The 27,280-nt window shown below is 37.8% G+C and overlaps 2 protein-coding genes across 3 annotated transcripts; one reads left to right on the top strand and one right to left on the bottom strand.

Moving 5' to 3' along the window:
- The first annotated feature begins 183 nt into the window (after window positions 1–183).
- Window positions 184–7,112, top strand: drgx (dorsal root ganglia homeobox). 2 transcript variants are annotated; one of them, XM_051917297.1, is made up of 7 exons: window positions 184–1,448; window positions 1,595–1,690; window positions 2,232–2,332; window positions 2,886–2,987; window positions 4,628–4,797; window positions 4,893–5,005; window positions 6,072–7,112. In XM_051917297.1, exons 2-7 carry the CDS (start codon window positions 1,633–1,635, stop codon window positions 6,401–6,403), a joined length of 876 nt encoding a protein of 291 aa, XP_051773257.1. In that variant the 5' UTR covers window positions 184–1,448; window positions 1,595–1,632; the 3' UTR covers window positions 6,404–7,112. The 2 variants fall into 2 exon arrangements, with proteins under 2 accessions (XP_051773257.1, XP_051773256.1); XM_051917296.1 differs by having other exon boundaries at window positions 184–1,690.
- Window positions 7,113–10,636: 3,524 nt separating this feature from the next.
- LOC127525558 (uncharacterized) lies at window positions 10,637–22,888 on the bottom strand. Its single transcript, XM_051918184.1, has 2 exons — window positions 22,374–22,888; window positions 10,637–20,896 (listed from the first exon to the last, which is right to left on the bottom strand). The coding sequence occupies exon 2, from the start codon at window positions 20,770–20,772 to the stop codon at window positions 11,359–11,361; it is 9,414 nt and encodes a 3,137-aa protein (XP_051774144.1). The 5' UTR covers window positions 20,773–20,896; window positions 22,374–22,888; the 3' UTR covers window positions 10,637–11,358.
- Window positions 22,889–27,280: the final 4,392 nt, after the last annotated feature.

Consider the following 27,280-nt stretch of genomic DNA (forward strand, 5'->3'; position numbering starts at 1 on the left):
GAAAACAAAACATAGAGTTTATGAATTTATTCAGTGGTCTGTTCGAGTTTCCCACCTCATTAAAACTTTTTTTTCGTTTATGTAAATCGTTAATGGGCTCAGAATAATAGTAATTTACTTATTCGTTTGTAGTCTATTAACCGAAAGTTGTCTTTTTTAAAATGGTGGATGTTTGTGCGCGAGCAGTCCTGTCGCTGACCATGGTCCTGAAAGTTTTTCTTTTTCTTTTACTTTTCTTTTCTTTTCTTATGAGCCCTCATACACACACAATTATTCTGTTAGTTAAAAATTAAAAACAGCAATTGTTCACTCGCACGTGCACTCTAAAGACAGCGCTTTATGACACTCATTTCAGCTGGCACACTCTCCCTTTCAGCCTCAGGATCGTAGAAATCACTTGATCTATAGGTTTTCTCAATCTAAATATATTTCCGTTCAGTACTATAATAATACAAATGTCAGGAAGTTATTCAGAGCTCGTCCCCCAGTTTCCGATGCATTTTGACGATATCATAACACCAACTTTATTTTCAGCGGTGCATAAATTAATTACACGCATTTAATAACTAAAATATCATTATATTCCCCTCTTAATATCATAAACGTTCTACGCCAGGGAAGCACTTAATAGTGCAGGGGGCCATAACAGGCTATTATCCTTGTGTAATGCTATTAGAGAACCAATTATGCACCATTACACTTGCTTTTTTGCCGTTTATGTGATTTCATCCAATACCGTCCTGCACTTCAAAATTTCAGCTGCTACTCGGAGCCTCATTTCCAGCAGCAGAGGAGCGGCGGTGTCTGCGCGCGGCGTCCCGCGTGCGTTTTAAAAGTAATTGAAAGGGTCCCGCTGCATATCATTTACGCGAGAGTGGGAAATAAATCCTCGGACCCCTTGCTGTGAACAAAATCAAAATTTGGACCTGCGAGCGCGCAGCCAGTGGATTCTCGTATAAAGTGGACCCCTAACCCATATAATGAGCAATTACTGGTCTGACAGCCAATTTTAAATTCAAAAACAGTCATCTAGATTTTTAATATAAAAAGCAACTGTGTTAAAAAAAAAAAAAAAAAAAAAAAAAAAAAGTGCATCGTGCTTGTGCCCGCGTGTGTTTGTGATTTGGGAATATGCATGCATCGAGTTAAAGTTACACTTTCGGAGTAGCCTAATGCCTTGGAGAATTTTGACGTTTACCACCACGTGCGCGGAGAACCTATCCAAATGACTTGAAAACGAAAATCTGATTAATTGCAATTACGTGTGAGATTATAAAGGCGAGTGTTGTCATGCTCTAAACAGTCACAAAGACATCTGGTCACTCCCTCCTTATGTGCGCGAGAGCGGATAAACTGGAGCGCTCAGTGATTGACGGTGGGAGTGCGATTGCTCTGCTGAGGTTGAGCAGGAGACTCGAGAATCGCGATTGCATAAAGACCATCTATTGGTACAGATGTTTTTGTTTTGTTTTTACTTCAGATCGGTTGCAGAGAAGTAGAAGTATTGTTTAAAGTTATTTTTTAAAAACGCAGATTATTGCAGCAATAGTTGGAGAACATCACTGTTGACGTGTGGCCATTTTTTTCTTTGCAGAGTGAAATATTCTCTCCACTCGCAAAGCACCGGGAAACATGTTTTACTTTCACTGTCCTCCACAGTTAGAAGGAGAGTGCTGCAGGACCAATACATGTAAGTAGGCTATGCTTCATTTCTATACTTAAGAATGGAGTTTTATCTAAAACTAATTTTATATATTGGCCTATACTATTAAAAACAGAAACAAAAATAATTAAACGCTTTCTTTTTCGTCGTCTGTAATTTATATCTTCATATTATGCATTTATATACTTAATAATCACCCCATGTTTGTGTATGTTTTATAGCTTTATTATGGTGTTTAATGTTTTGCCACATGGTAATGTGATCGAGAGCTTGACAGCCGCCCAGCTGAGACTTTTTGTTGCAGTCTGTCTGAGAACAGATGTTAGATGTCATGCCTTTCAACTGGCATTTTGTTGGTCATGGTTTCTCATTGTGTAAAGTGATCATTCAGGTCTCTAGAAGATTACAATGAATCAACTGTTCTCTGTGAATTAGCCTGGTCGAGCACGATAAAGTGAGAGCCAACTGAGGGGAATCATATTTCCCTTCTCATTTAGGGCTATAAGAAAACGCATTTTTTTATTCCAAATGTTGTATTTTAAAAGTGTCGCGTAACTGTTTTTAATAGTGAACACAAATGGGTTTGGGAATCACGCCTCTGGAGACTTTGATGACGGTTTTCTGCGCAGAAAACAACGCAGAAACAGGACAACCTTCACTTTACAACAGGTTAGTGAGGAGCAAAATTTTCCGATCCAATTCTGATTCTCATTATAATTTGCATTATAATACTGTTTTATAAAGTCTTGTTTTTTTACTAGGCATTCCGTGTGTAAAGTAAATGCTCATAAACATACATTAATATGACAAATGTCTACATCATCTTCTGGAAGTATTTTTTAATACTAAAGCAAAAAAGAAGAGGATTTGCTTATTTATGTTTATCATTAATGGGTTCCACGACATTGGAAAAAATGTAAGGCCGAAGAAGAGCAGGCCTATAGGCTACACTGTGAAATGTTTTCATTTGAACAACATCTTTGTTTTTATCCATTTAAAATGTCGCAATAATTCCTGTCATTTTAATCAGTAAATACAAAGTTTTAGCCACTTTGGCATACTTTAATTTTACTTAAAATGTTAAGGCATCGGTTTAACAATTTCAGGGAGTTTGACAGTGCACTATGGAAAGCATTCTCAGCGCACGCAAAGAAAGAAAAGCAGATATTTCTTTCTGAATTATAAATCATACATTCAAGAAATATAAACATATGTTTCACAGCTGGAGGCTTTGGAGGCGGTTTTTGCTCAGACCCACTATCCAGACGTGTTTACGAGAGAAGAGCTGGCTATGAAAATCAACTTAACAGAGGCTCGTGTTCAGGTGAGACACTTTCCACAACTGTCCTGATCCAGAGATATAACGAATACATCACGTGAAGCGCTCAGAGCACGTTTGGCCAAAGAAAGTAGCCTAAATGAAGCCACTCTGTCATTTCCGTGATGCGCTTTAATAACATCAACATAATGTGGAATATTAGATTAGGTTGATTAATCGGTCATTCATAATTAACTAGTGGTAATGTTCTACACTAATTTGCCATCGTCTCTAAGGTATAAAAATTGCTTAGATGCACTGCCATTTCCGCGTTTCAGCAAATGGAGAGAGGGTGCAGTGCTTTTTGAACAAGACAAACGTCCCGAAAACGATGTTCTGGGTTATAAACAGCTCGCGCACCTGAAACCTCCGATTTCATATTCTGCGGCCTTGCAAAACATCCGCGGTAATATCAAGTTGGCCACATGTAATTGCATTCAATGTGTCTGTATGTAATTTCCTGCATTCCAGATTTGCTTTTGGGTTTCCTTCTGAGCTCAGATCTAATTGTAGGAAATATAATAGTTTCCCTTTTGTTCCCCAGGGTCATCTTACTATCGCTTAAAACCAATGACTGCGACGCGATAATGGAATTCGCTGCTGTAAATTAGGGATTGTAAACAAATTATTTCTCTCTAATCGGATTACCCGATTCCTATTATTAAATCTGAACATGAATCGGTCGCAGCATGCAGGGATATTAAACTTACATTATTATTAGGAAATAAATTTTCTGTTTTGTTGTAGTATAGAGGGCGCCCACCGTTTTTAAAGTGTCAATTGGCTTGTGCTGCATTAAGAACAAACTGCAAATTGAGATTAATGGTGCAATTATAGAGCATTCAGTGCTGGGGGATCATGACTTCTAGCTGGAAGGTGCAAGGGTGAGATAATGTTGCCACAATTACATTGTGAATATTGTTGTCCTGCCAGTAAACTGTTGTGTCATATTATGTGGAGAGAGCGGCTATATGTGTGTGGCGTTTTGTTTGTTCACATCATTGTACCTTTGCACAATGCTGGCCAGGCGGTGGAGATATGGCTGCATTATGCAACCTTTCCCATTCAAATATGATTAATGCGTTAGAGAGCACAGACTTAATCGAATCTGATGTTGTCAAACAATCACTAAATAGAGAAATAAACGACTTCATCATGGTTCTCTCTCAGAAGCAGGGAGACTGTCAGTAGGAAGTCATTAAAAAATGATAATGAAAAATTGCTCAATTAAATGTTGTTATAGGCAATGACCTTCATTCAATTAACATACAAGAACTTCGCTGCATATGCTCAGCAGTTGTGTTCGTGAAGTTTGACATAAGTCACTGGCTTGTTAGATTCTGCAGCACATTTCAGAAATGCGCATTGTGCAAATAATAATGTATGTAGCTAACAATTAATATGAATGTGTTTCAAGAGAGGTGATTAAAAGGATAGCTTACCCAAAAATAAAAATGTTGTCATTTATTTATCCACCCTCATGCTGTGTGTTTTTTTCTTCTTTGGAATACAAAAGGAGATGTTTAACATCTGCTTTTCCACAGGAAGGTTTGAAATTACATGAAAGAGAGTAAAAATGACAACAGAGAAAAAAAGCGAAAAATTTTACTCATTGTTTTTTTTTTTATCCTTTGCTTTCTCTTTAGGTGTGGTTTCAAAACCGACGAGCAAAGTGGAGAAAAACGGAGAGAGGAACTTCGGACCAGGAAGGAGGCAAAGAACAAATGAGTGAAGGCGCCCCTCCTGCAAGAAACCTCAACCAGTCTCCTGTTGAGCATGGCAGAAATAAGAAAGAACCAATGGAACTACAGCAGAAGTGTGTAGATCATCTAATCAAATGTGATTTTTACATTCAATATTTGTTTGCTTTACAAAAGAGATGTAATGCCAAATTCTTTCCTTTATGCACAGTATTAACAGAATGGTGGGTTCAGGTGGACCTTTTTTCCCATCTTGTCTGCCTGGGACTCTGCTGAACACAGCCACTTATGCACAAGCCTTGTCACAAGTGGCAACTTTAAAAGGTAAGATCCAGAATCTACTGGATGCCATCATGAAAACATGCACAAATGTTTCAGATAGATTTATTTTTAGGTGATATTTACAATGATGCTATTTACACTGTGTAAATAGCAATTATATGCTATTTACACTAAGTGAAAATAGCATATTTTCTTAGCGATAGATGCTATTTACACTAAGTGCAAATAGCTGTAGATGTTATTTACACGAAGTAAAAATAGCAATATATTCTATTTACATTAAGTGACAATAGCAGCATTTTCTTAGCGATATGCTATTTACACTAGGTGAAAATAGCGATAGATTCTATTTACACCATGTAAAAGTATCAGTTCTTTTCAATAAGAGTAAATAGTAATTAGATGCTATCTATATTTTATATTGGCAGATACTATTTGCACCTCAGTATTTTTGTACATTAACAGGATGCAATAATATCATAGAGTGTAAATGATTATATTTATTAAAATTATTAAATGGATGCTGCCTAATTGGGAGAATAAAAACCCTCCCTACACCTTTCCCTAACCCTACCCAATAAACACTTTTAATATTATTAAACACTCGTTAGGAAGTATATTTCTACTTTTAGAACATTATTTTCATTTTTATTAAAAATAAATGCAAGCTCGGCAAAAGGCGGATTTGAACCCATGTCGATCGCGTTAAACGCCAGGTATGCGAGCTTTACTCGCTACTGCTGCACTACTGAATTCTGTGCGTCTTTTTTAAAACTTGAGTGTCCCAACCAGACATTGGTGGGCGGAGCTAGTGTAAATAGCATTTGCCAACAAGGGACGCTATTTGCACTTAGTGGAAATAGACACTGTTATTTTTATTACTTTTTTGTTACTGCAACTGATGTGGGTGAAAATGCAACAGTTATTGTATGTTGTTGACTCTAAATATAGATCGATAGATAGATTTAGTCAGAACTGCAATCTACCATTTGTGTTGTCACATTATATTGTTATTTATATACTATGCAGTGTGAAATAAAACATATTTATAATGATAAAGGACATTAACTGCTCCATTATGACACACTATTCCGGTCTACCTCATTAGGAAGTCCATTGTGTTCCTGCTGCGTGCCTGACCCAATGGGCCTCTCCTTCCTGCCACCATATGGGTGCCAGAGTAACCGGACAGCCAGTGTCGCAGCCCTGCGGATGAAAGCCAGAGAACATTCGGAGGCCGTTCTTCAATCAGCTAACCTGCTGGGAGCAGGGTCTACAACCGGGCCCGGAGCAGGTCCAGGGGTCGGTCTGGGACAAAGCACTGTTTCTGCAGGAGGAAGCGATTCCAGTCCTAACTCCGGTACCTCTAAGATCACATCACTACGGAGAACTCCAGACAAGCATCTGCACTGCCAAAAGGAGGGTCCGGATAAGAAATGAGGGAATCCTGGTTATTGTTTTTTTTTTCCTAATTGGAGGACACACTTTGGATGAAGGATTTATAATCAAACATTGAATGCCTGCTGCCTCTTTTTTGAGAGCACTGACATACCCTGGACAGGACGGTGTTAAGTGCAATCCCTTATTGTGTATTTTGTGTGTATGTATGTGTCAAACTAATTATTCAATTGTAATTTTTCCTCTCCTCGTTCACTTTTACACATGATTCTTGACATTGGTTTGCCCCGTTTGGGTCTACGTGGGCACCTGGCGCTGCAATTTGCGTGGTGGAATGACTTTTGAACATGCTGTGTGACAAAAGAAAACTCCCTGGTTGTCAATGTGAACTTCTTTAATTTTTCACAATCCACTTTGATGTTTGACTTGTGTATTGTGAAGTCAGGTGATGATAGACATTCTGCATTGTGTCAAGATATATGCCATGCTGAAATGTAAATGTACTAATGTGAAATAATATATGTAAGATAATATCAAGGACAGAACTGTATATTAAGTGGTTTGTCATGTTTTATGATATGATCCGGGTAACTCTTATTCATGCTGATGTGATGACAACTGACACCTCTCTTGTCGTCACATCTGTACGTCCGTGATAGACTGCAAGAGTCCACACACTGGTCCTGCTTTGACATGTTCTGTAAAACAATTAAACATGTAGGCAATCATGTACATCTCCTGTTGCATATTGCTCACCATCTGGCTATGATCAATTATTAATTAGTTCTCAAGCGGTAGGGCTGCGAAAATGGAAGCAACGGTTGGTCTTATTATTTATTTACCTTAAAGTACATCATGACTTTCTCATATCACATTGCTATTTTACATGCGTCCCATGATGACAATGATGTGATAGGTGCTAATTATGACATTATGCATTGGACATACTACAAGGCTCAGTTGTCATTATGTTTTTAAGAGGCTTAGTCATGCTGCAAAATGCAAAAAACAAACAAAACCTCTCTGTTTTAGAACATCAGTGCAATTATATGATAGTGAATGAGGAATAGTCATTTAGGAGCATATAAACCATCAAATTGGTAGAAAAGGAAATGTGAGTACCTGTTTTCAATGAAACATATAGCAGTGATATTGAAAAAAAGCTGCTTAGATTAAGAACACTTAACAGTGGTACCTTTAAAAAGGAGCTGGACTGATTAAATTCTTGTCCTTGAGGATTTTCAGGAAATTACTTTGATAGTCAATAACACAATTGAGTAAACTGCACACACATTAGCATTAATAATTGATGTTGAATTATGTATTATCACAAAGTAGTGATTTAATTATTCATGATGTGACACCCTGGTGACAAAGCAGAGCCAGATAATGTCAAAAGTCTTGCCTGATGAAACAGTGCAGCTTGGCATTTGTGTTTTTGGTGGCACAATAATATAGCCTATGCTTTGCTCAAAATGTTTGACAATAACTGAAAATGAGAACATTTTAATGTACACAAATAAGGTTTAGTATGAACAGGCCACAATATTATTAATTAGCTAGGGTGACAGCATTTCCATATAATATGCAAAATTACTATTAGACTTGACATTAAAGGGATAGTTCACCCAAAAATGAAAATTCTGAAAACTCAAAATATCTTCTTTCGTGTTCAGCAGAAGAAAGAAATGCATACAGGTTTGGTAAAACTTGAGGGTGAGTAAATGATGACAGAATTTTCATTTTTGGGTGAACTATCCCTTTAAGTGACAATCATATCATAGCTCATAATAAAAAGATGGAAGAATTTACTGAATATACAACAAAATAATACATGTTTTCCATACTTAGATCAAACAAAAGTTAAAATTGGTTGTGCCATTTTTAATGATTTTAACAATTTCGGATAAATAGGCTAAGGTAGGCTACATCTAGAATATTATTATAGATCAAATTTACATAGCAAATATGATTAAATAAAGATTACATATCATAATAAGTCTAAATTTAAATACTAAATCAGAAGCCCGGTCTAAATATTTAGTTAAGCCAAAGAGTATTTTATGGCGAACAAAAAGGCTACGATCACGTGACACCTGTAAAGTCTTACGTTATGACCTTTTCTAGTAATTTACACACTGTATATTTGGCTAATTCTTTAAATGTATGTGTTTTTCTTAGTTTTGTCTCTCAAACAAAAAGTTTACCTGGTCCAGCTCACAACACACTGGCCTATGCAAGAGGTCTTAAACAGGTAAATATAGGTGCTGCTGAATTCTGTTTTCACACTCACAGCGCCCTCTAGATCGATCAATGTCGACATTTCTCCCATCATACAGCATGATGAGAGGGCTGATGGCTGACGGACAAGTTTTCACCAATCTGCATATTAGATAAGTTTTAATGACTACATTTAGACTTAATATTTTAGGTAAATAATATTTACCTAAAATATTAAGTCTAAATGTGTTTAGGATGTCGATATTTAGTAATATGTATGCTAATATGTAGGCATACATAATCGAAATGTTTTAAAATGCTCTGAAAACCGTTCAGTCTTTTTACCTACATATTTACTTGATGAGTACAGTTTTTCTTAGCGGTGTTGATATATTTACTATTGTATTCTATGTTTTTCAGTATTCCTTACTATGTTTTTGTATTCCTTCAGGGCTTGGCCCTATTTTTAATATCCAGTAGCCATTTGTTTACATGGCAGCCATGAACATAGCTACTCGTTATTGCTCTTCAGAAGTAGGTGGCGGTTCATGCTCATTCTAGACAGCTTTTGATTGCACGTTCAGGATGAGTCATTCATATTTTTACTCTATTTTCCCGGAAGACTGTACATTTTAAATGACATGAATCTTCAACTCTTAGGCTATTTTTTATTGGTCAATTGAGCAATTCATTATTTTTGTATTACATTTGGGCATTTGTGGAAGAAGTTGAGGAGTGTGTTCATTTAATCCTGTCGATTGAATTGCAAATTATGTCATATTAAATCTATTAAAAATTGATGAAATATTATTTATTTTTTATTAGTTAAGCAGTCCATGGAAAATTTAGAAATTGGTTTTAATCTCCATCATGAATAACAAACCTTGCAATGATTATATGAAAATGTGAACTCGTGAAAACCAGGCAAGATGTTGGTCATAGCGATCAGTTTTCTTGTATCTAAACCTAAATCATGTTTGCTGCTCATATATGACCTGTCATCCTCTGTATGCTTCTCTCAGCCAATAGAAATACTATTGCAAGTGCACATTGCATCGGCTGATAAAGATGTCTCCACTTTGAGAAAACCCAACTCAGGGGAAAAATCAATTTAGACACTGTTGCTGTTGTTAATCTTTTTTCTTTTCCAAAATGAATTCTCGCACAGCAAGCAAACAGAAAAACAAATGGCCTGTGATGGTTTTTAAGTAATCTAGAGTTATTGTAGTAATATTTTTAGAAGATTGTTCGTAACATTCATTGCACGTGGATTATTGATTATTCAGTGCAGTAATTCATTCTATTATGAGAAGCATTGTTACATCAAATTAACTGGAGAGAGGCCAAGCAAGCCTAAAAAACCCTAAACTAAACTAAATAATGACACAAATCATTTGTTTCAAATTCTGTTTGAATGAAGTTAATGAGTTCTTTTGTTGCATTAATGATACATTGTCAGTGAAGTCATATCCAAACTCTGGTGCTCCAGTTGTTTTGAGATATGGGCCTCCTGCATAGGTCAAGATACGGTCAACATTTGTGCAGTTATCACAGCTGCCTGCACTTATGTAAAAAGAGATCAATACATCTGAGAAAGATAAGACAAAAGTATTGTTAATTGATCTGATGACGCTCATGGATTTTCTTACACGGTGCTGAATATTTGTTTTGCTCACTGGAATTACTGCAGTATAGTTTCACAGAACATAAAAGAAAAGAGTACTTTTAAAAGAATTATCAGCCAGATTTCTTAAGGAGTAGTAGACAAATAGATATGTTTAGAGATATTTTGCAATCTATAATTGATTGATTTACTAGAGAATATAGTTTGTACATACAAAGTGCAATGCATCCTATGTCCACTAGAGTGGTCTATTGTGCAGATCCTGAAATCACTCAAACCCACAAATGTATTAGTCTGTAGAACCACAGCAATGAGGGAAAGAAAGCAATGAAGCTCGTTCTTGAGTTTGTTACATCAGATAATACCTACATTTTTTAATGCATTAACGTTTTAATGGGTTCTGTGTGAGAAAACAGCAGCGAGCCAACACATTTTGTTTTCAAATCTTTCTTTAATGATGATGTAATGAGCTTTTGAAAGACTGTAAAAATAGTACATTGCAAGTAGTTGTTTATAAGGCAATCATTTCATAGTCATACATCATCAACCATGGCAAGGTAAAGATAGACCACCCCTTTTTAATATGCAATCTGCTAAAGCACATCAAGAGAAAAGTTGGCACTTTATGGCACAAGTACCGATTTTTAAACTGAAAAACTTTCATAGTGTACAGTTTTCATGCATATTGTGGGCCATTTGGAAAATCTGATTAAAAAAAATAAAATAAAACAGCTTGAATTTTATTTTGACGAAATGATCAGTGGAGATTCTGGCTGGGTTTGAGGATGAGGCTGTAGCATTTAGCACTAAAATGCTAAAGTCACTTTAGAAATGTACTTCCCTTGAATGTACTGTGTGCTCTGTGGGCATGGTCTTTGTTGTATTATAAACAAGTACACTGCAAAATTATTTTCAACTTAACATAATTGGAATGCTTCACAGTTCTTCCCTTGACTTTTTCTGACAATAAAGAGCCCCAGCCCTCCCTGATTACGGTTACCTCAGCTACAAAACACAATGCAGTTAAACAGCAATCCTTAAATACAAATTGAAAACAGTTTTAAGAACTCATTTAACTTATTTAAAGTCACAGTTAAATAGCTTAGATATACAGTGTGTAACTTTAGATGTGTGTACAAACAGTATTTACTCGTCATGTGCTCTCCATTGCAAAGTCCTCTAATTCACTCATGGTTATAATATCTGTGTGTCTTTCATTGGTGTTAATGCGCTTTTCCGCATTTTGCGGATAAACATTCTGTCTCCACAGTTCACTACCTGTCTCATTCATATCCTGTTCGTCTGTTAACGCAGCCGGTGTTGACATTTCGGACGATGACCTCATGGGTGGTAATGAAGACGCAGCCATTGGCAGAAACCCACGATACAGCATGTAGGGAGTGTTTAACATCTCCACCGATGCTGGCTGCGTTAGAGCACCCTGAGACCTCTGACGGACATTCAACTGTACATATTTACCAGTTTCTGGGTCATAAAATGTTTTTGTCTTAATCGTTAATGGTACATCCACCATAAAGTACTGCCCTGAGTTTGGGTCTTGCAAAAGCTTTCTCTGTGTCATGGGGAGAGGTTGGGCAACTGTACTGTGTGTTGGGTGAGTGTAATTTGGCTGAATGTCATACTGTGAAAGAGGAGGTGTGGCTTGTACCGCTAGATGTGTTGACAGTATTTCCGAAGGTGATGAGGGCATGCCGGTGGCATCTCTGTTTGATTCGGACTCTAGCTGGTCTTGGTTTTCAGGCGGCATCTTGGGGGTCTCTGCCTTTTTCATACGCCTCGTTGCAAGTCTTTGTGCTCGTCGAAGAGCTTTTTCAGATTTGGGGGGCACCGTTGGAGGTTTACCCATTGGCCTCATATCACTACAGGCTGATTCTGGCCTTTCATAGCAGGCTGACTCTGGTCGTTCATAGCAGGCAGATGCAGGTCTTTGGTAGGTGTTTCTGTAGGTTTCATTCTTGGGCATGAAGGCCAAACTTATGTCAGCCACATCCGTGAGGCTCGCTGCACAGTTCTCCATATTCTCTGACATTGTGCTGATGACAGAATGAGTTTCTTCTTCATCAAAAAGTTGGCTTCTTCTCTGATAGCTCTTTGATTGTTTTGTTGTGTAATCTGCTGAGGACAAGTTGTTGTGAAGCGTCTCTTTTACTTTATGGGGCCGATGGACAGCAATAGCTGGTTCATGTAAGACTGGAGGATTAGCAGACTGTTGGGGGTGAATTTCATCTTCTTTCTCTGAACCGCTCAAGTGTTCCTTTGGTGAGCCAATCCTAAATTCATCAGAGAATGACCTGTGAAAGCGTGGCTTGACGGTTTTGGTCACAGAAGATGTTCTCATGGTATTATCCTTCACTTTGAACATGATGGGTTTCCCCATCGCTGGGGAAGAAGAGTTGGATCGCGGTCCTGTCGCTTGAACTTTACCATAGTCCGTTAGACCCTGCAAAAACAGGCTATCTTCCTTTTTCTCTTCTTCTGGTTTTTCAGCTGAGTCTTTGTTTTGAGACATTTTGAGACTTGGAGGGGGTGGTTCACTTGTTTCCTTTGGCTTTAGTTCAGTGTCAAGAGCATTCACTGTGTAATATTGTAGTTCTTCCATTTCTTCTCCAGGTGGTGATGCCATATTTATTTGGTTGTCTGCCAGCTGTACAGTGCTAGACGAAGGCAAGTTTGCAAGGGATTCTTGTCTTCCAGAATGAGAAATATTGCCTTTTTCAGTTGTTTTGTCATGAGTCAGTTGTCTTGATCTGCTTATTGTACTTTCGGCTTGCAATGGTACAGTATTTGCGCCTTGGGGATTCTTGGGTTGATACAATTTATTCCTTTCTCCTCTATTTGGATGCTCCATTAAAGCTGGTTTAGTGTTTAATTCCTTATGATTTGTTAGAGCCCTCGGTTGGGTGCCCATTGATGCGGCTCCATCTTGTGAACCTGAAGATACTAGTGATGCAGGTTTTGGTTGAGCTGTACTCATGCTGGGATTCGAGTGATTGTGTTTTTGAGATAAGATCTCTTTATCTGTTTGTTTTTTCAATTGCGATGGTGTTTGCTTGAGATCTTTACCTTTCTCCCTTGAAATGATCTCTCTTTTAGACTCTCCACCTGTATCTGACACATTTACATGTGAATCTTTATGAATTCTTAAAACTGACTGATCATAACTGTTGTAGAAGTCCAGTTTGGGGAATATATCAAGATCTTTTGAATCATCTTCAGCAGAGATAACTTTCAATCTAGCATAGTCTGCGATAGCTGATATTTCTGGTCTAGTCCCCTTCTTGTTCTTTTGTGTAGCCTCTGATTTGGATAATATTCCTTCTTTACTTGTGTTCTGCTGACTTAACTGAGAATTTTGTTCGAAACTTGCGCTTCCTTTTGTTTCGGGGACAAAACTTCTCCCTGGTTGATACTGGTTTCTATTAGTCCATTCAGCCTGTTTTGTCTCCGTAGCTTCAACATTTCTTTCTTTCTCTCCTCTGAGACTGCTTCTGTTTTCATTAACTTCCAAATCACCATCATTTTGTCCACTCAGACTTAATACAGGGTCTTCTTTCTTTCTTTTGTCACTGTTCAATGTAGGTTGTTTATTATCATAGACATTTATCTCTTGTTTCTGAACTGCTCCTTGCCTTGGATTCATTTCTGTCTTTTCTGATTCACTTGGACCACCTTTCTTAGGTGGTATGATTTCTTTTCCAACATCATATGTATGTTTGGGTGTCGTTTCCCCGGTCCCTTTCATTTTATCCACAGTTTTGGGTTCATTTTGGGCTGTAAGGGTCTTCACTGGTAACTTCTTTTGCTCTGTAAAGTCTTTTTCACCCACACGGTCAGTCACGACAGCTCCTTTCAGATTTTCCCTCTTTATCACTTCATGTTGGTTTTTGTGGCCTGCCATGAATTCTTTGTTTGATGATACTTCCTCTGCAGACACGTTTATGCTCTCTAAGTGATTTTTTGGGACTTCAAAAGAGGCCTGGTCTTGTTTTACAACAGTACACACATCCTCAGCAATACTGCTAACTTTATCCTTATAATTATTAACATCTGTGTCAGCGCCATCTTTTGAAACCATCTTCATCCTGTTTGTAATTTCATTACCCGTGTTAAATTCAACTTGTAACTTCTCTTGTGCCTTTTTCTCCCCCAAATCCCCCTTTCCATTCTTTTGCAGAGTTTGGGCATCTTTGTTTGAGACAGACTCTTCTTTTTTTGTCTCATGTGTAGTTTTCTGAACTTTTAAATTGAATGTTTCTCTTCCATTTATTTTCTTTTGCGGCATAAATGTATCAGTATGATTAAACATTTTGTCTTCACCTTCTACCATTTGAGGCTTCTTTTTAGGTATTGTCCATTCAGGAATTGTACTTTCAGCGAGTTTGTTGTTGACTGTATCCTTTGCCATGCCTGTATTAGAAGAAAAAAGTGCCTTTTCAACTTCAGTCTTTGCTCTTGTTGATTCACTTATTATTGCAGGTTGTTGAGTGGTCAGGGATACATTCTCAGTTTTCTTTGGAGACTTTCTAGAATTAGATACATCATCAATATTGTTCCCTATCATCCTCAGACTTTGTGTTTTCTCAGTGTTTCTCACTTGCTCTTCAACTTTCTTTTCCTTTGACTGAATATCATTTCTCCTACTTTGCCTTGATGGGTCAATATTATCTTGAGTATCTCGATCTTGTTGTTCAACTTTTTCTATATCTTTTGGTATTAGGGTGGCATCACTTGTAGAATGAACAAGTTTTAGTGTATCATTTCCTGTACTCTGTTGCTCTTCAGCCATGTTGTTGGAACAAGTTATTGAAGAGATATCATAGTGTTGCACTTGTTTGATTTTGCTCTCATCCTCTTTTAAAGATTGACTTTTAGCGGATGCTTGCTGAATGGGTGCTTGTTTTGTGTCTTCTGGATGTGTTTGTGTGTTATCTAAGCTTTTCTCTTTGGATGCCAGAGTTTTGTTGATTCCATGTTTTATTGGTTTGTGTGACAGGTGAGTTTCAGTCTCCTCCCTTTCTTTTCTTTCTCTCTCATCCTGCATATGTTTTGATGTGAGAGGACCTCCGTTATCTCTGGCTGGAAGTCCATATTTAACTAAGAGGTCCTCATATGATGTACTGACTCTTCCTGTGACACTTGACTTATCTGTAGTTGCAGGCGGTTCACATTTTCCAATCTTGTCTTCTTTTTCTTCAGTGTTTGAAGACATTTCAGTCTGGCTGTGAACGTCATCATGCTCATTTTCTGCTTTGTCATTTTTAATACTAAAGCTTTCATCCTTCACACATCTCTCAGTTTCAACAGAACTCTTCTCATCTTGTTTTACTGGATTTTGTTGCTCATCAGTATGACACTTACTTGACACACAAATACTGTAGATCATAGGTTCATCATCTGAAGCCGCTTCTGTTTTTCTTGACACACAGATACTGTAAATCATGGGTTCCTCTGCAGGCTCCTCTTTGCTAGGTGTAAGAATGAAGATGTTTGATATATCTGCCGTGGATTCTACATTCTGTGTTGAAATAGGCTCTGTATTGTTCTTTTGAGTTGCGCCCTCGTCTATTATTACTTTATGCTGGGAGAAAACATTTGGTTCTAGTTTATCTTCGGCTGCTTTTTTGGGTTCGGAATTGCTCGGATTCACTTCTTGAGACTCATTTGTGGATTTGTGATTGTTTTTCTCATGTGATATTTCTAATGGTCTGGGAAATCCTTGTTCTTTTTGTTTTGGGCTTGCACTTTCTGCTCTCCTTTCTCTATGTTGACTGTTATTTACTGCTTCTGAATTGTTTTTTATTCTTGATGTACTCTGATGGCTTCTAGGGAGTTCATTCTTGTCAAATGAGATCAGAGTCTTTGTATTTTCATCATCTTGATGGAGTTCTTTTTGCTGACAGCTTTCTTTTGCTTTAGCTGATGCTAATTGTGTTAGTAATTGTTTATTTGTTTCTGGTTTGGACTGACTCTCCACCATTTGGTTTGCAGAGGTAGTTTCCACAGCCTTCACCTGCAAAGTATTGTTTTGTTGCTTAGCCAAGTCATTTTCCTTTGTTGTATTGTTTTTGATTATTAATGCTTGTCCATCTTCATTATTAAAAGGTTTTAGTGTTTCTGGCTCCTGGGTTCTTTGTGAGGCCGAATTATTGGTCGGTACAGAGCTGATTCTGACCATATTTTCCGCTGATGATGCCTCTGAATCTGAATTGTCCCCAGAATTATGTTTGTAGGCTCTATTTATAAGCTTCTCTGCATCTGCAGTCAATGTATTGGTTTGAAGGTTTGAGGTGAGCTCTGATTTGGCAGGTTCCATTAGTCGTTTAGCAGGTGGAATTCCATTTTTAAACTTCATGTCACTTGATGAGGATGTCAGTTGACTAGCTGTAATCTCAGAGCTATTTTTGATTGGTTCATTTTTAGACTGCTCCACTGTAGCAGTAATCTTACTTTTATGATGTACATTAGGTTCCTCAACTTTAAGTGTGTTTTTGTCCAATTCCAAGAGAGTTTTATTCAGACTGCTGTTAGTTTTTGTAGTCTCCGTACTTGTAACTTGTAAGTCTTTTTTGGTTTGATCAGCAGGTTTAGTCATAGCTTTTTCAGAATAAGTATACTGACATCCATACAGATTTTCTTTCTGATCACGCTGAATTGTTTGTTTTTCATTATGGAGTGCAGGTGGATTATGGGAAGTGGAGTTTTCTGTCTTGGCTGCAGCTGTCAAATGACCTGACATCAACTCACTTGGTGACATTTCATGACTCTGCTTTGCAGATTCCTTGTTAGTGTTTACATCCTCTGATGAGCTTGACATACTTATTTGTTTATCTTCTGAGATTCTGGATGGCTGGTAGTTTTTCTGGACATTATTTTTTATATCTGCCACTGTTGCCCCTCCATCCAGAGTAAACGTTTCTTTCTTCAGCTCTTTATCATCAGCTGGATGTTTGTCATTCTGCCTTTCTAGAGCCAAAGGTTTATATTTTACATTCTCACCTTTCTTTTCTGAGACTGCTTTCTGATTATCTTCAAAATGAAGAGGTAGTTTTTCCATTGATGGTGGAGATCCATTCTTGAGATGATCGTTGTGTGTTTTAATTTGTTCTTTGTACTGGGTTACACTGGAATAAGTGATATCTTGAAACAAGTGATTCAGCTTGTCTGCTGTGATTTCCTTCTTAACAGAGTGACCTTCTTGACTGTCGTTATTGGTGGTCACATTTGTTTTTGTTGCATTTCTTGCAAGAATGCCTTGTTTGGCAAGTCCCTTTTCTTTAATTGCTGATATTTCCTTTTGAGCATGTGCTTTCAATTTCGATGTCAGTATTTCTTGTTTGCTTTGGCCTCTTTCCTTGTAAGAAAACACTCTTGTTGTGACCTTGTCAGTATCTTTACTCATTATTCTGTCTTTTCTGTCAGTGCTAATATTTGTTTCATTTGTATTGTGGAAATCCTTTCTTATATAGCCAGGTGATGGACTTCTGATATCCTGCACTTTGTAGCCTTGTTGTTCTTGCTCTTTTACAGGCTCTGAAATTGTAGGTTTATCAGCTCTATCATATTTAATTTGATTCTGTGAGTGTTCTGATTTAGCCAAAACAAATGTATTATCCTTTAGTCTCCTTGCTTGTTCATTATCTCTAATGGCGAGAATATCATTGATGCTAAACCTGTCTACTTGTTTAGTTGTATTATTTTGATCTGGTATGACTGAATCTTTATCCTGCAAACCAGGATTTGGTGCACCGTTGTTGGTGGAAAACTCATTGTGGTTTATGTTTAGGGTACTTGACGATGTATTGGACATTTTATAACTCTTGGCAGCAGTTTGTTCCATCATCTCTGATTGTTTCTGTGTCCATATGCTTTCCTTAGTGTGCCTATCTTCACTTGTTGATGCTATGTGCCACTGTTTGTTAGGCTCATACTTATATGGCTGATATGAGTACAATCCTTCATTCTTTTGAGCTTTATTGTCTTGTAAAGGTGCTTGAGCTCTCTGATCAAATGTATTTTGTGTTGCCCTACTGTTAGAAGAAGCAGTTTGTTCTAGTACATCTTTAACAAGATCATTGTTTATATTGAAGCTTTGTAAACCACAGTAGACTTCCTTTAGAGGAGATGTTTTGTTCCGGAGACTGTTTCTTGGTATTCCATATGATTCAGTAGGCTTTGAAAATGTGTTTAATTGTTTGTCATGTACAGATTTATCACTGTAAGACGTTTTCCTGGGTGATATTGTGTGTTCTCTGAGCTCTTTCTCATCTTCCTTTGCAAGTCGACCAAGTTTTATGTCTTCATTGACTTTCTGCATGTACGTTTCCTTTCGGACAGAATAACTGTTGTCGGCAGAGTATTGCTTGGCGGTGGCCTTCCTCTGTTTGTCCATCTCAATCAGCGCTGCTATTTCTCCTCTAAATGGCCGTGATTCAGATCTGCCATTTGTTTCCTTGACAGAACCAGTATGGTCCCAAGGACATCTTTCTTTAGCGGCCTCCTTTTGGCTATATTCAGTAAATGTTTTTCGTCCAAAATCCTTTCTTTGTTTTAGTTCATTTTGACTCATGTTATCACTTTGACCGTATCTCTCTGATGTCTGAGCAAGCATAGAATGTGTCGGTGGGTAAGCCTTTGGAAACACATTTGCTATTTCTGGCCTAGCAGGACTAAAAGTACCATTGAGGTCTTTTAATTGACCTTCTGAAGTCAGAGAGCTTTTATTCTGTGCTGAAAGGCTGTGTGTTGAGAGCTCTGTGTTAGCCAGTGGATCTGTTCTGTGAGAGTGACCTTCTGAACTTCCACAGAACGATTTGTAATTAGCGACTCCGTCCTGAATTTGAGGTGAAGTTAATGTCAAATTATCATATGATCCAAAGCGATCGGTATAATCTTTAGGGGTGATAGGGGCTGCACTGGGCTCTCGGATTAGGTTACATGAGGCCCGTGCATCCGTTCCAATCAAATTCTCCTGAGCCGTTTCTTGGGATACAAGAATATCCGAAAATCTTGATTCACGGCCCTCCAGCTTTGAGGTCTGCTTATTTCGATCTGTTATTTCTAGCCCTTTGAATCTAGTTGGACTGTATGTACTCTTGACTCTTTTTCGGTTGTCTTTGAGGTTGAACAGCAAACTTGAAGCTTTGGATTTGTAGCTGTCACGCAGATGTTTGACATCAGTCTGAAGTTTAGGGTCAGTTTCACCCTGAGTGGAATAATCAGAAACAGAAGGAGTGTGTGCAAACTGCAGGATCTCAGACGTCTCTGTTTCTTGTCTTGTGTGAATAACCGGTGTGAGGAGCTGAGTGATGTTGAACGGCGTCACACTGCTAGGCAGGGTGCTCTCGACCACTACCTCGTGTGTAACTTTGTTATTGTTAAACAAATTCGAATCCGGCCTACATGTTTTCTCATTAGTAGGTGAGACCGTGGAGGGTCGGTTGCCTGGAAGTTTGTTCCTTACAAAATTATTGTTTTTCTTCCAAGGTGGATAGTTGGAAGCCATCTCAGATTCACACCTCTTCTCAATTGCTGATGCTTTCTGGATGACCGTGGACCTGGAGCGCTGGGATGCCACAACGTCCTGAATTTGTCTCTGATTGAATTGTCGACTTTCGCAGGGAGAGTTCGGAATTCTGTTGTTGTCTTTCAGCTCTTTGTACATGGGAGAATCGTACCACCTTGGGAATTCGCTAGCTGACATAAACCCTGACACATTCGTACTTCCGAAGGGGAACCTGTTGTACTCTTCCCACAGCTGGAAGGGACTGAATTCGCTATGGAAAAAACTGTTTGTGGAGTTCAATGCCTTGAACTTTCTTATTGAAGATTTCATCAGGACTGTTGTGTCCATTTGGGCCACCGCGGCAGCCACGTCGGATGTGTAAAAATGGTTTCTGTAAGACTGAAAAGGGCCTGACTTAAAATTCTGATGATATCCTGAGAACTCTGAGAGTTCTCTCTGGATGTTTAGCAGAGCCGATCTGTCCCATGATTCACTGCCAAAGTCTCTATACCTATCCCTTGCCAGAATAATGTCACATGTCCCGCTGTCATGGTAACTCTCTCCTGAACTAAAGGCTTTGATTAGAGATGACACTCTGGATGAGCTCCTGCTCTTCTGCCATGTCACCTCCTTGGAGCCATTGTTCATATAAGACAAGCCTCCCTGCCTAAAAGCCTGTTCCTGATGGGTGACATCCGTGTAGGAATGCTGGAATGTTGAGGCCATCTCGGACTGTGCTTCTGCCTCCCCAAATTGCTGAACATTGTATGAAAATGTCTCCTGGGAGATTGTCTTTTGCTGGGTTTCCTCTGCAAAAGCCTTATGTCGTTCGGTCGGAGACGAGGAGAATTCTGAGTCATTGTAAATGGCCTCCTCTCCAATGCACAGGCTCCTGAAGGCACGATCGGTGAGGTTGCTCACCTCCCTGTCCGTGTCATCCATAAAGCTGCCGCTGCTGGATGTGTCACTGAAGCCATCTGAGTATTTGCGGTGGCCCTGCATGCTTCCCCGCTGGCCTGTGTGGCGCTTTTCCAGGGAGCTCATTTCACGCGCTTAACTCTCATGGATAGGGCACAGTTGTCCCTGTCAGTCTTGGAGATGGCTGACGCAGGGTGTCTTGCATTTAAGTAGTTCACCTTCTAAAAGGTGATCAAAATGCCTTCCTTTCCTGCAAGAGTAGTAGCAGAGATGTCATAAACTTGCAGGTCACTGTAGTTTTCAACAAAGTTCTCGCAAATCACACTGCTGTTGCTGAGAGATTCAGACGTTTAGTGCACAACTGACATTTTATAAAGTGATATACAAACTGTTCTGTTGAGCTGCACCTTGCATACTGCACATTCATATCACATGAAGTATATTTAGAGAAGGAAACTGCTTCCCATTCTAACACAGGATCGCTTATTAACCTTCTCTGACACTTTCTTACACGCACATGGCCTTTATATGGTAATACTGGTAGAATTCTAAAGCATTTGGTTCAAGCATTACATCAAATATTAGATAATTTAACTTTTTGAAGCAAATAGAACTGTTTATTTTAAACATTTTAACTTGACGTATAACAATAGAATGCATAAAATATGTTTATTACAGTTGTGACAATTGAAAAATAAAGATTAATTATGGATTTTTTAAATATTCTTATGCAGAACCAGATTCAGTACAACAAAGGTAATGACAATGCTTTGTTAATTCTGGGGTATAGCTATAAATACCCCCTACATTATTGTGGTTACAAATTTAAACACACGAGTAAAAATAAATTCCCCTGATGCTTTAAAACATGCAAGACATTTTAGTGACTATGCCTTTTGAATACCCTTTGCTTTGCGTTGATCTAGTATATTGGGTCTCGTATAGATGCGCATATATATTATACTTTATGAATCATTTGAAAGTGTTGTTTGTGTTGTCTGAATGATTAAAAACAGTGTAATGGTTCTCAGTCTAATCTTTAGATGAAAATAATAATATTTATTATTGATTTTAACAGAAGTGAAATAGGGTATTTGTTTGAAGCTGATTTATATAGTCCACATAACTCTTTTGTTCTTGTTTTCACAGAGCAGTTGGAACACTACTGAAGTTACTTTCATACAGCACTGTAACCATCATAGATAAATTATGACAAACCCTTAATAATTAGATTAGTGCTCATCGAAGAAGACAGATTCTTAAACTTTTATATCTGGCACCCCTACATTTTTAACATTTGGTTACATCTTTGCTTTTTATAAGTAGTATGAAAACATAATAAATAGTAGTTATGGTTATTAAAGGGTTATTATTATTATTATTATTATTATTATAGGGTTATTTTATTAAAGATATATTAATCAATACACTTAAAAGTATCATGCTTTCATTGCAATATATCATATGTTGGATGCTGAATCACTTGAATTTAATTTGTTTAGCATTGCAGTATCCTTTATGGCTTTAAATACAGTGTTTTTTTATTTTTGGAGTATGGTACTCATATCCACAAATAACACATTTAACATACTCTATATTGTTCAATTACATATTTCTATATACCATATAATAATAAGCAACACATTTTCAGTTTGATATAATTGTATAACAGCTTGCATAAACTATATCCATGTAACATTCTGAACTCAAGTGAGCTTTTTTCTTACCTTTTGCTCTTATCTGATCTCATTTTTTAGTAGAGAAAATATTTCTCGTGCTTCAGAAAGAAGCCATTCCTTATCCGTAGCATACTATATGTGGCAAACAGCAACAAAAAGATCTCTAATATTCTCTCAATACTTTTGCTGGGTTCTCCTTAAAGTTGACAAAGAGCAGATGTAAAGGCCACTTTGTGCAAGGGCCCCGGCGGGGCTAAAGCAACAAGGGTTCAGAAGCAGAAACACGCTGAAATAGCAGTGGCATCAGGCAGAGACGATCGAGCTGGAAACATGGGATGATGGCTTGAGACAGAACACGTATTGGAATAACCATGTGGTGTCAAGTGTCAAGCAGATGAAAGAAGAAAAAAAAAAACCAAGCCTGTAATTCTGTTGTGCCGTGCCAGGCCTTAATAGTCAAAATTACATTTGAGCACCATTGGAGTTTATAATGCCAACAGAAAAAAAGCCTGTTTGTTGTGGCATAACATGTATCCTCTTGTGGAGTTGTTGTGGTGGATAGCATGTATCTAACCAGATGAACATGTGCCTGCGGTGTAAAAATAGCTTGTTGCTTCACTAACAAGTGTCACCCACTTCTTTTGGCTGAATCGTGCCTTAGACTTGTCAACAGATGATATCTGATCCCTCCTTGGGATTTTAAGAGTTAAAACTGTCCATTTAGCCGTTTTTCATCCTGTATTTTTATCCCAATTGTACTTAATATAAAACAAGTCCAGTAACTCAGTTATTAAGGTCCAAGAATATTGTATAAATAGCAGTCTCTGTTGCCAATTATCTTAATAAAAGGGGGTAATAAATGGGTCACAATAGGAGGGGTATTTTTTGAGCCAGCTCCTCCCCTCTCAGTTAATCCATTTTCAAATGTCCCCCCGATGTCAAGCTATCTCACGCCAGTCTTAACTTTGTAGCCAGGCACTGCTATAATAGGACATGGGTGCAGTGAACTCTTTCCCAGGAGTCTTGGCTGCAGCAGAGGGCCTGGTGTGTAAAGGTGATGGACACTCACATATGGAGCAGCAGGGCCGCCCTCTCTCCTCTTTAGAGCTCTGTTGCTAAGCTCTTGTCAGAGCTGTAGCACACTCGCTCACCACTTCCTCACCATTCACGGCTGTAGTTTACAAAACTGTCTGATATCCTCAGCTGAACAAGATGACATGTTATGATCAAAACAACATGTATCTAACAGCTGAGAACAGTATTACAACTGGGAAATGCCTAATTTTATATATATTTTTGTATGATTTTTTTGCAAATAGTCATATTTGCTTGCATTTGTTTTTGATAATGAAAAAAGCATTTTATTTTACACTGCAATCACTTCTCATAAAAAATTCTAAACATCTACAAACCAAGATTTACATAAGAAACAAAATCACATTTTAATTTGCCTGTTTAATTTGCATAGAAACCGATAAATAAGACATTTGTACAGTAGGAGTAATTTCATATTTTAAGCACTTAAATTGTTTGAGTAGCCCAAAACAGCAACATTGGCTCAACCAGTGGCATGAGTTTGGGGGCGGGACTATCTGTTTAACTAACCAATGACAGAGAGATAACTAGGTCTGGGTAAAAAATATCGATTTCTCGATTTTAATCGATTCTCATTTTTACGAACCGATATCGATTCTTAAACCCCACGAATTGATTAGTCTAGTCTGTTTTCAATTGATGGATGAATAGAACATTGTAGCGCTCTTCCCATCTAATAAATGGCAATAAGCTTTGTGCTTTGCTACTTTTGATATGAAACAAAATCTCAGATTTCAAATTCTGTCTATTTAATTACGAAATTCAAAAAATAACCGTTTTGGCGCTGTTTGATGTGTCGTGACAGATGGCTGTAGCCTCAGATCAAGAGAGGCGGCAACGCGAAGCACGCGTGAACTGATCATCTCCTCCGCTTTAATACCAGTTACAGCGCGAAATAAACATGAATGAATACCCAAAGGTATGTTCAAAGATACAGTACAACTTACCGAAATGCGTATCCTGTCTCGTGGAATAGCTCAATCAGTGTTTCAAACGCGAAAGACGTCAATAAAAACAGCTTGTAAGCAATGTCACGTAACATCAGATTTACCTCAGAAACCATATTCAGTGACCATAAACTCTAGTCAGCTATAAAAATGAACTCTAGAGAATAGCATTTTGCTAAATTTGCACCATATTACACATTTGTTATAATTTATAATGTTCTTCAATATTTAATGCATGTTTGAATAAATCCGTCAAGTTTTTATAACAGCCACCATTTAAATAATGTATTTCAAAAAACGAATTGGGAGTAGAAATATAATTACATAATTGTAAAGTTAGTATTTTAACTTTATTATTATAAAAACTTCCTTAACTTCCAATAATTTAAGTGTTTGTATACAAATCAGTTCATTTTAACCTTCAATATTATAGTAATGTAGAACTGATTCCCATGTATTGTTTACAGCATTAGTTTGCCATGTACTGTTCCTTATATATATCCAAAATAATCGATACTGAATCTAATCGAATTTAATCGAACCGAATTGCAAGCTTGTGAATCGAAATCGAATCGAATTTTGAAATTTGTGTCAATACCCAGCCCTAGAGATAACGGATAATTTTTTTAAAAATCTAAACAAAATTCAGTGTGGTTTATGCTTAATACATGTAAATATAAAGATGTACTATCTGAACAGTTCTTAATATCTACCTCTTATCTATAGAATTTAGTTTATCAAATAAGCATGTTTTTAGAAAACAAAACAAAATGCTGCTGATATACAAAGTTCTGTCATGAAACTCTAGATGGCGCAGGCTAATAGGTCCTTAACTCAACCTGCTCATAATCACATCATTATCTATCGGGCACAGCTGATTGGTTCCTGCTGTATTAGTAGCCAATGAGCTTCCATGCTCAACCAAAATACTTGGGTAGCATTGCCTTAGCAGTTGCAGCGTGCTTCAGAAACCCTCCACCTTCCCCAGCTCCACCTGTATAGATCTAGTACGGGTAATTCGTGTACGCTACATTGTACAGCAGCAGCATGTCTTACTTGCTCACAGCAGCGTGTCGTGTATGTATTGGCAGTAGCAAATCCCGTACTTTCTCTGCAGCAGCAGCAATAACAGCAGCAGCAGCGTATAGCAGATCTATTCTGCCGAAACCAAACATATCATCGTCATATCTATTACCATGCCAAACACTCTGAGAGTTGTATATATATGTATATATTTATTTCAGTGTAAAAACCTCAACATATCATGCCATGTCGGGGATAGTTTGAGCAACTGTCTCTATCATGGGTTGATAAGATTTAGGGGGGCTCAGTGGGATACTGCACTCTTGTAAAAGTTCTGATTATATTACATATGTATGTCTGGCCTTGAGGGATCAGGTAGGTGCTGAACCCCATAACGGGTTGGAATGGTTTCTTCCAAGCACTGGTGAATGATCCTCTGTGAATCACCCCACATGACATTTATGGGATCGTACTGTGATTACAGACATTCTGCTTGTCAAATATTTCTAAATGCTTTATCATGTAACAGATAACAGTGTTGTTTTAATACACTCTTAGTTTATTTTTGCATAGCTGTAAATGCAGAGTTGTTGTTGTCTAGATATTTAGACCACTGCTTGCACACTCTCTTTCTCTTTATTTTAGACTAAAAATATCTACGAACAATAATGCCTATTTTATTTTTATGTGGATTGTCAGTATAAGCACATAAACACTGTTTGTTGGAGTAGCCCAACACAGCAACATTGGCTCAACCAATGGTGCGAATCTGTTTATCTAACCAATGGCATCCCGGTGTTTAATCAATTTGTCATTATATGAAGTCCACATTATACAAACAAAATGAATTGTGATAGAGTTGTTGAATCTTAATTGAAATGACAGTTGTTTTTATATAAACTCCGTAGTGCGGCTTCTGTTATTTTCCTATCAAAGGCTAATAATTAACACAGTCAATAATCACAGTCACTGAAAGTACTTAAACCATCAAATATTAGAATAACGTCACTACTCCCAGGCTCATTTACAAAATCCCACTGAGAGAAAATAACGCATAGCCCTTCTTATGGTGCCTGTAATGTTCTCGGATATTGATTGTATCAAGGATATTAGCTGGTCTGTGACTTAATCAGCCACCGCCCCCATCTGAATAAAGCTTGAGCTAAATGACTCCCTCCTGAGGGGCCTGCTCTGTCTCTTTTTATTAAAACCCCACAGTCATTTGAATGAAAATGTCAATAGATCTTCCCTTACATGCTTTTACAAGAGAGGGAACTGAATTGTGATGAATTCTGAGTCACAAAATGCTTTTATATACAGCCCTATTTATTTGATTTAATTCATATCTTATGGGATTTTTTTTAAAATACTGATCTACTGGGCCTACTACTGTATTACAGTGGTTCACAGCTAATAAGCCTTGTTCCAAACTTCCAAAAATCATGATTCAAGAGTTTTATTCCCAGAAATTTACGTCACCATTTACTGATACTGCATCTGGGAAGCTGGTGGGGAACGGCAACAGGCTATAATATGTAAATAATCTAGGACATTAAACAGTCCCATTTCCACGCTAGGTCTTTTTTAGAGTGCCACAACGCTGGTCCTCTGCATATCCAGTGGTATAATTATAAAACCAATTAACTGAGAATAATTTGCCCTAATGGCAGAGCCAATAAACAAACAAACTGAGCGAGTGATTTAATGGAAGGGTGTCTTTGTGTTGCTTTGTTGCCATGCGAGTGGCCCAAATGAGTTTAACAAGAGCTCCCTCGAGATGCTACATATACCAGAGATATGAGAGAGCATCTCTTTTTGATTTCCCCTGATCCTCGACTCCCATTAAAAACTTTAGGAGGCATCCGTGGAGGTCGATCTAGTACCTTACTG

The sequence above is a fragment of the Ctenopharyngodon idella genome, chromosome 13, assembly GCF_019924925.1.
Source record: "Ctenopharyngodon idella isolate HZGC_01 chromosome 13, HZGC01, whole genome shotgun sequence".
In the NCBI taxonomy this organism is placed as follows: Eukaryota; Metazoa; Chordata; class Actinopteri; order Cypriniformes; family Xenocyprididae; genus Ctenopharyngodon; species Ctenopharyngodon idella.

Bases quoted from the DNA above. Each gene is read 5' to 3' on its own strand.
- drgx (XM_051917296.1), top strand. From the start codon at position 1,633: ATGTTTTACTTTCACTGTCCTCCACAGTTAGAAGGAGAGTGCTGCAGG. The intron at 2,988-4,627 runs GTGAGACACTTT...CTTTCTCTTTAG, and splicing joins TAACAGAGGCTCGTGTTCAG to GTGTGGTTTCAAAACCGACG. The intron at 5,006-6,071 runs GTAAGATCCAGA...CTACCTCATTAG, and splicing joins ACAAGTGGCAACTTTAAAAG to GAAGTCCATTGTGTTCCTGC.
- LOC127525558 (XM_051918184.1), bottom strand. From the start codon at position 20,772: ATGAGCTCCCTGGAAAAGCGCCACACAGGCCAGCGGGGAAGCATGCAG.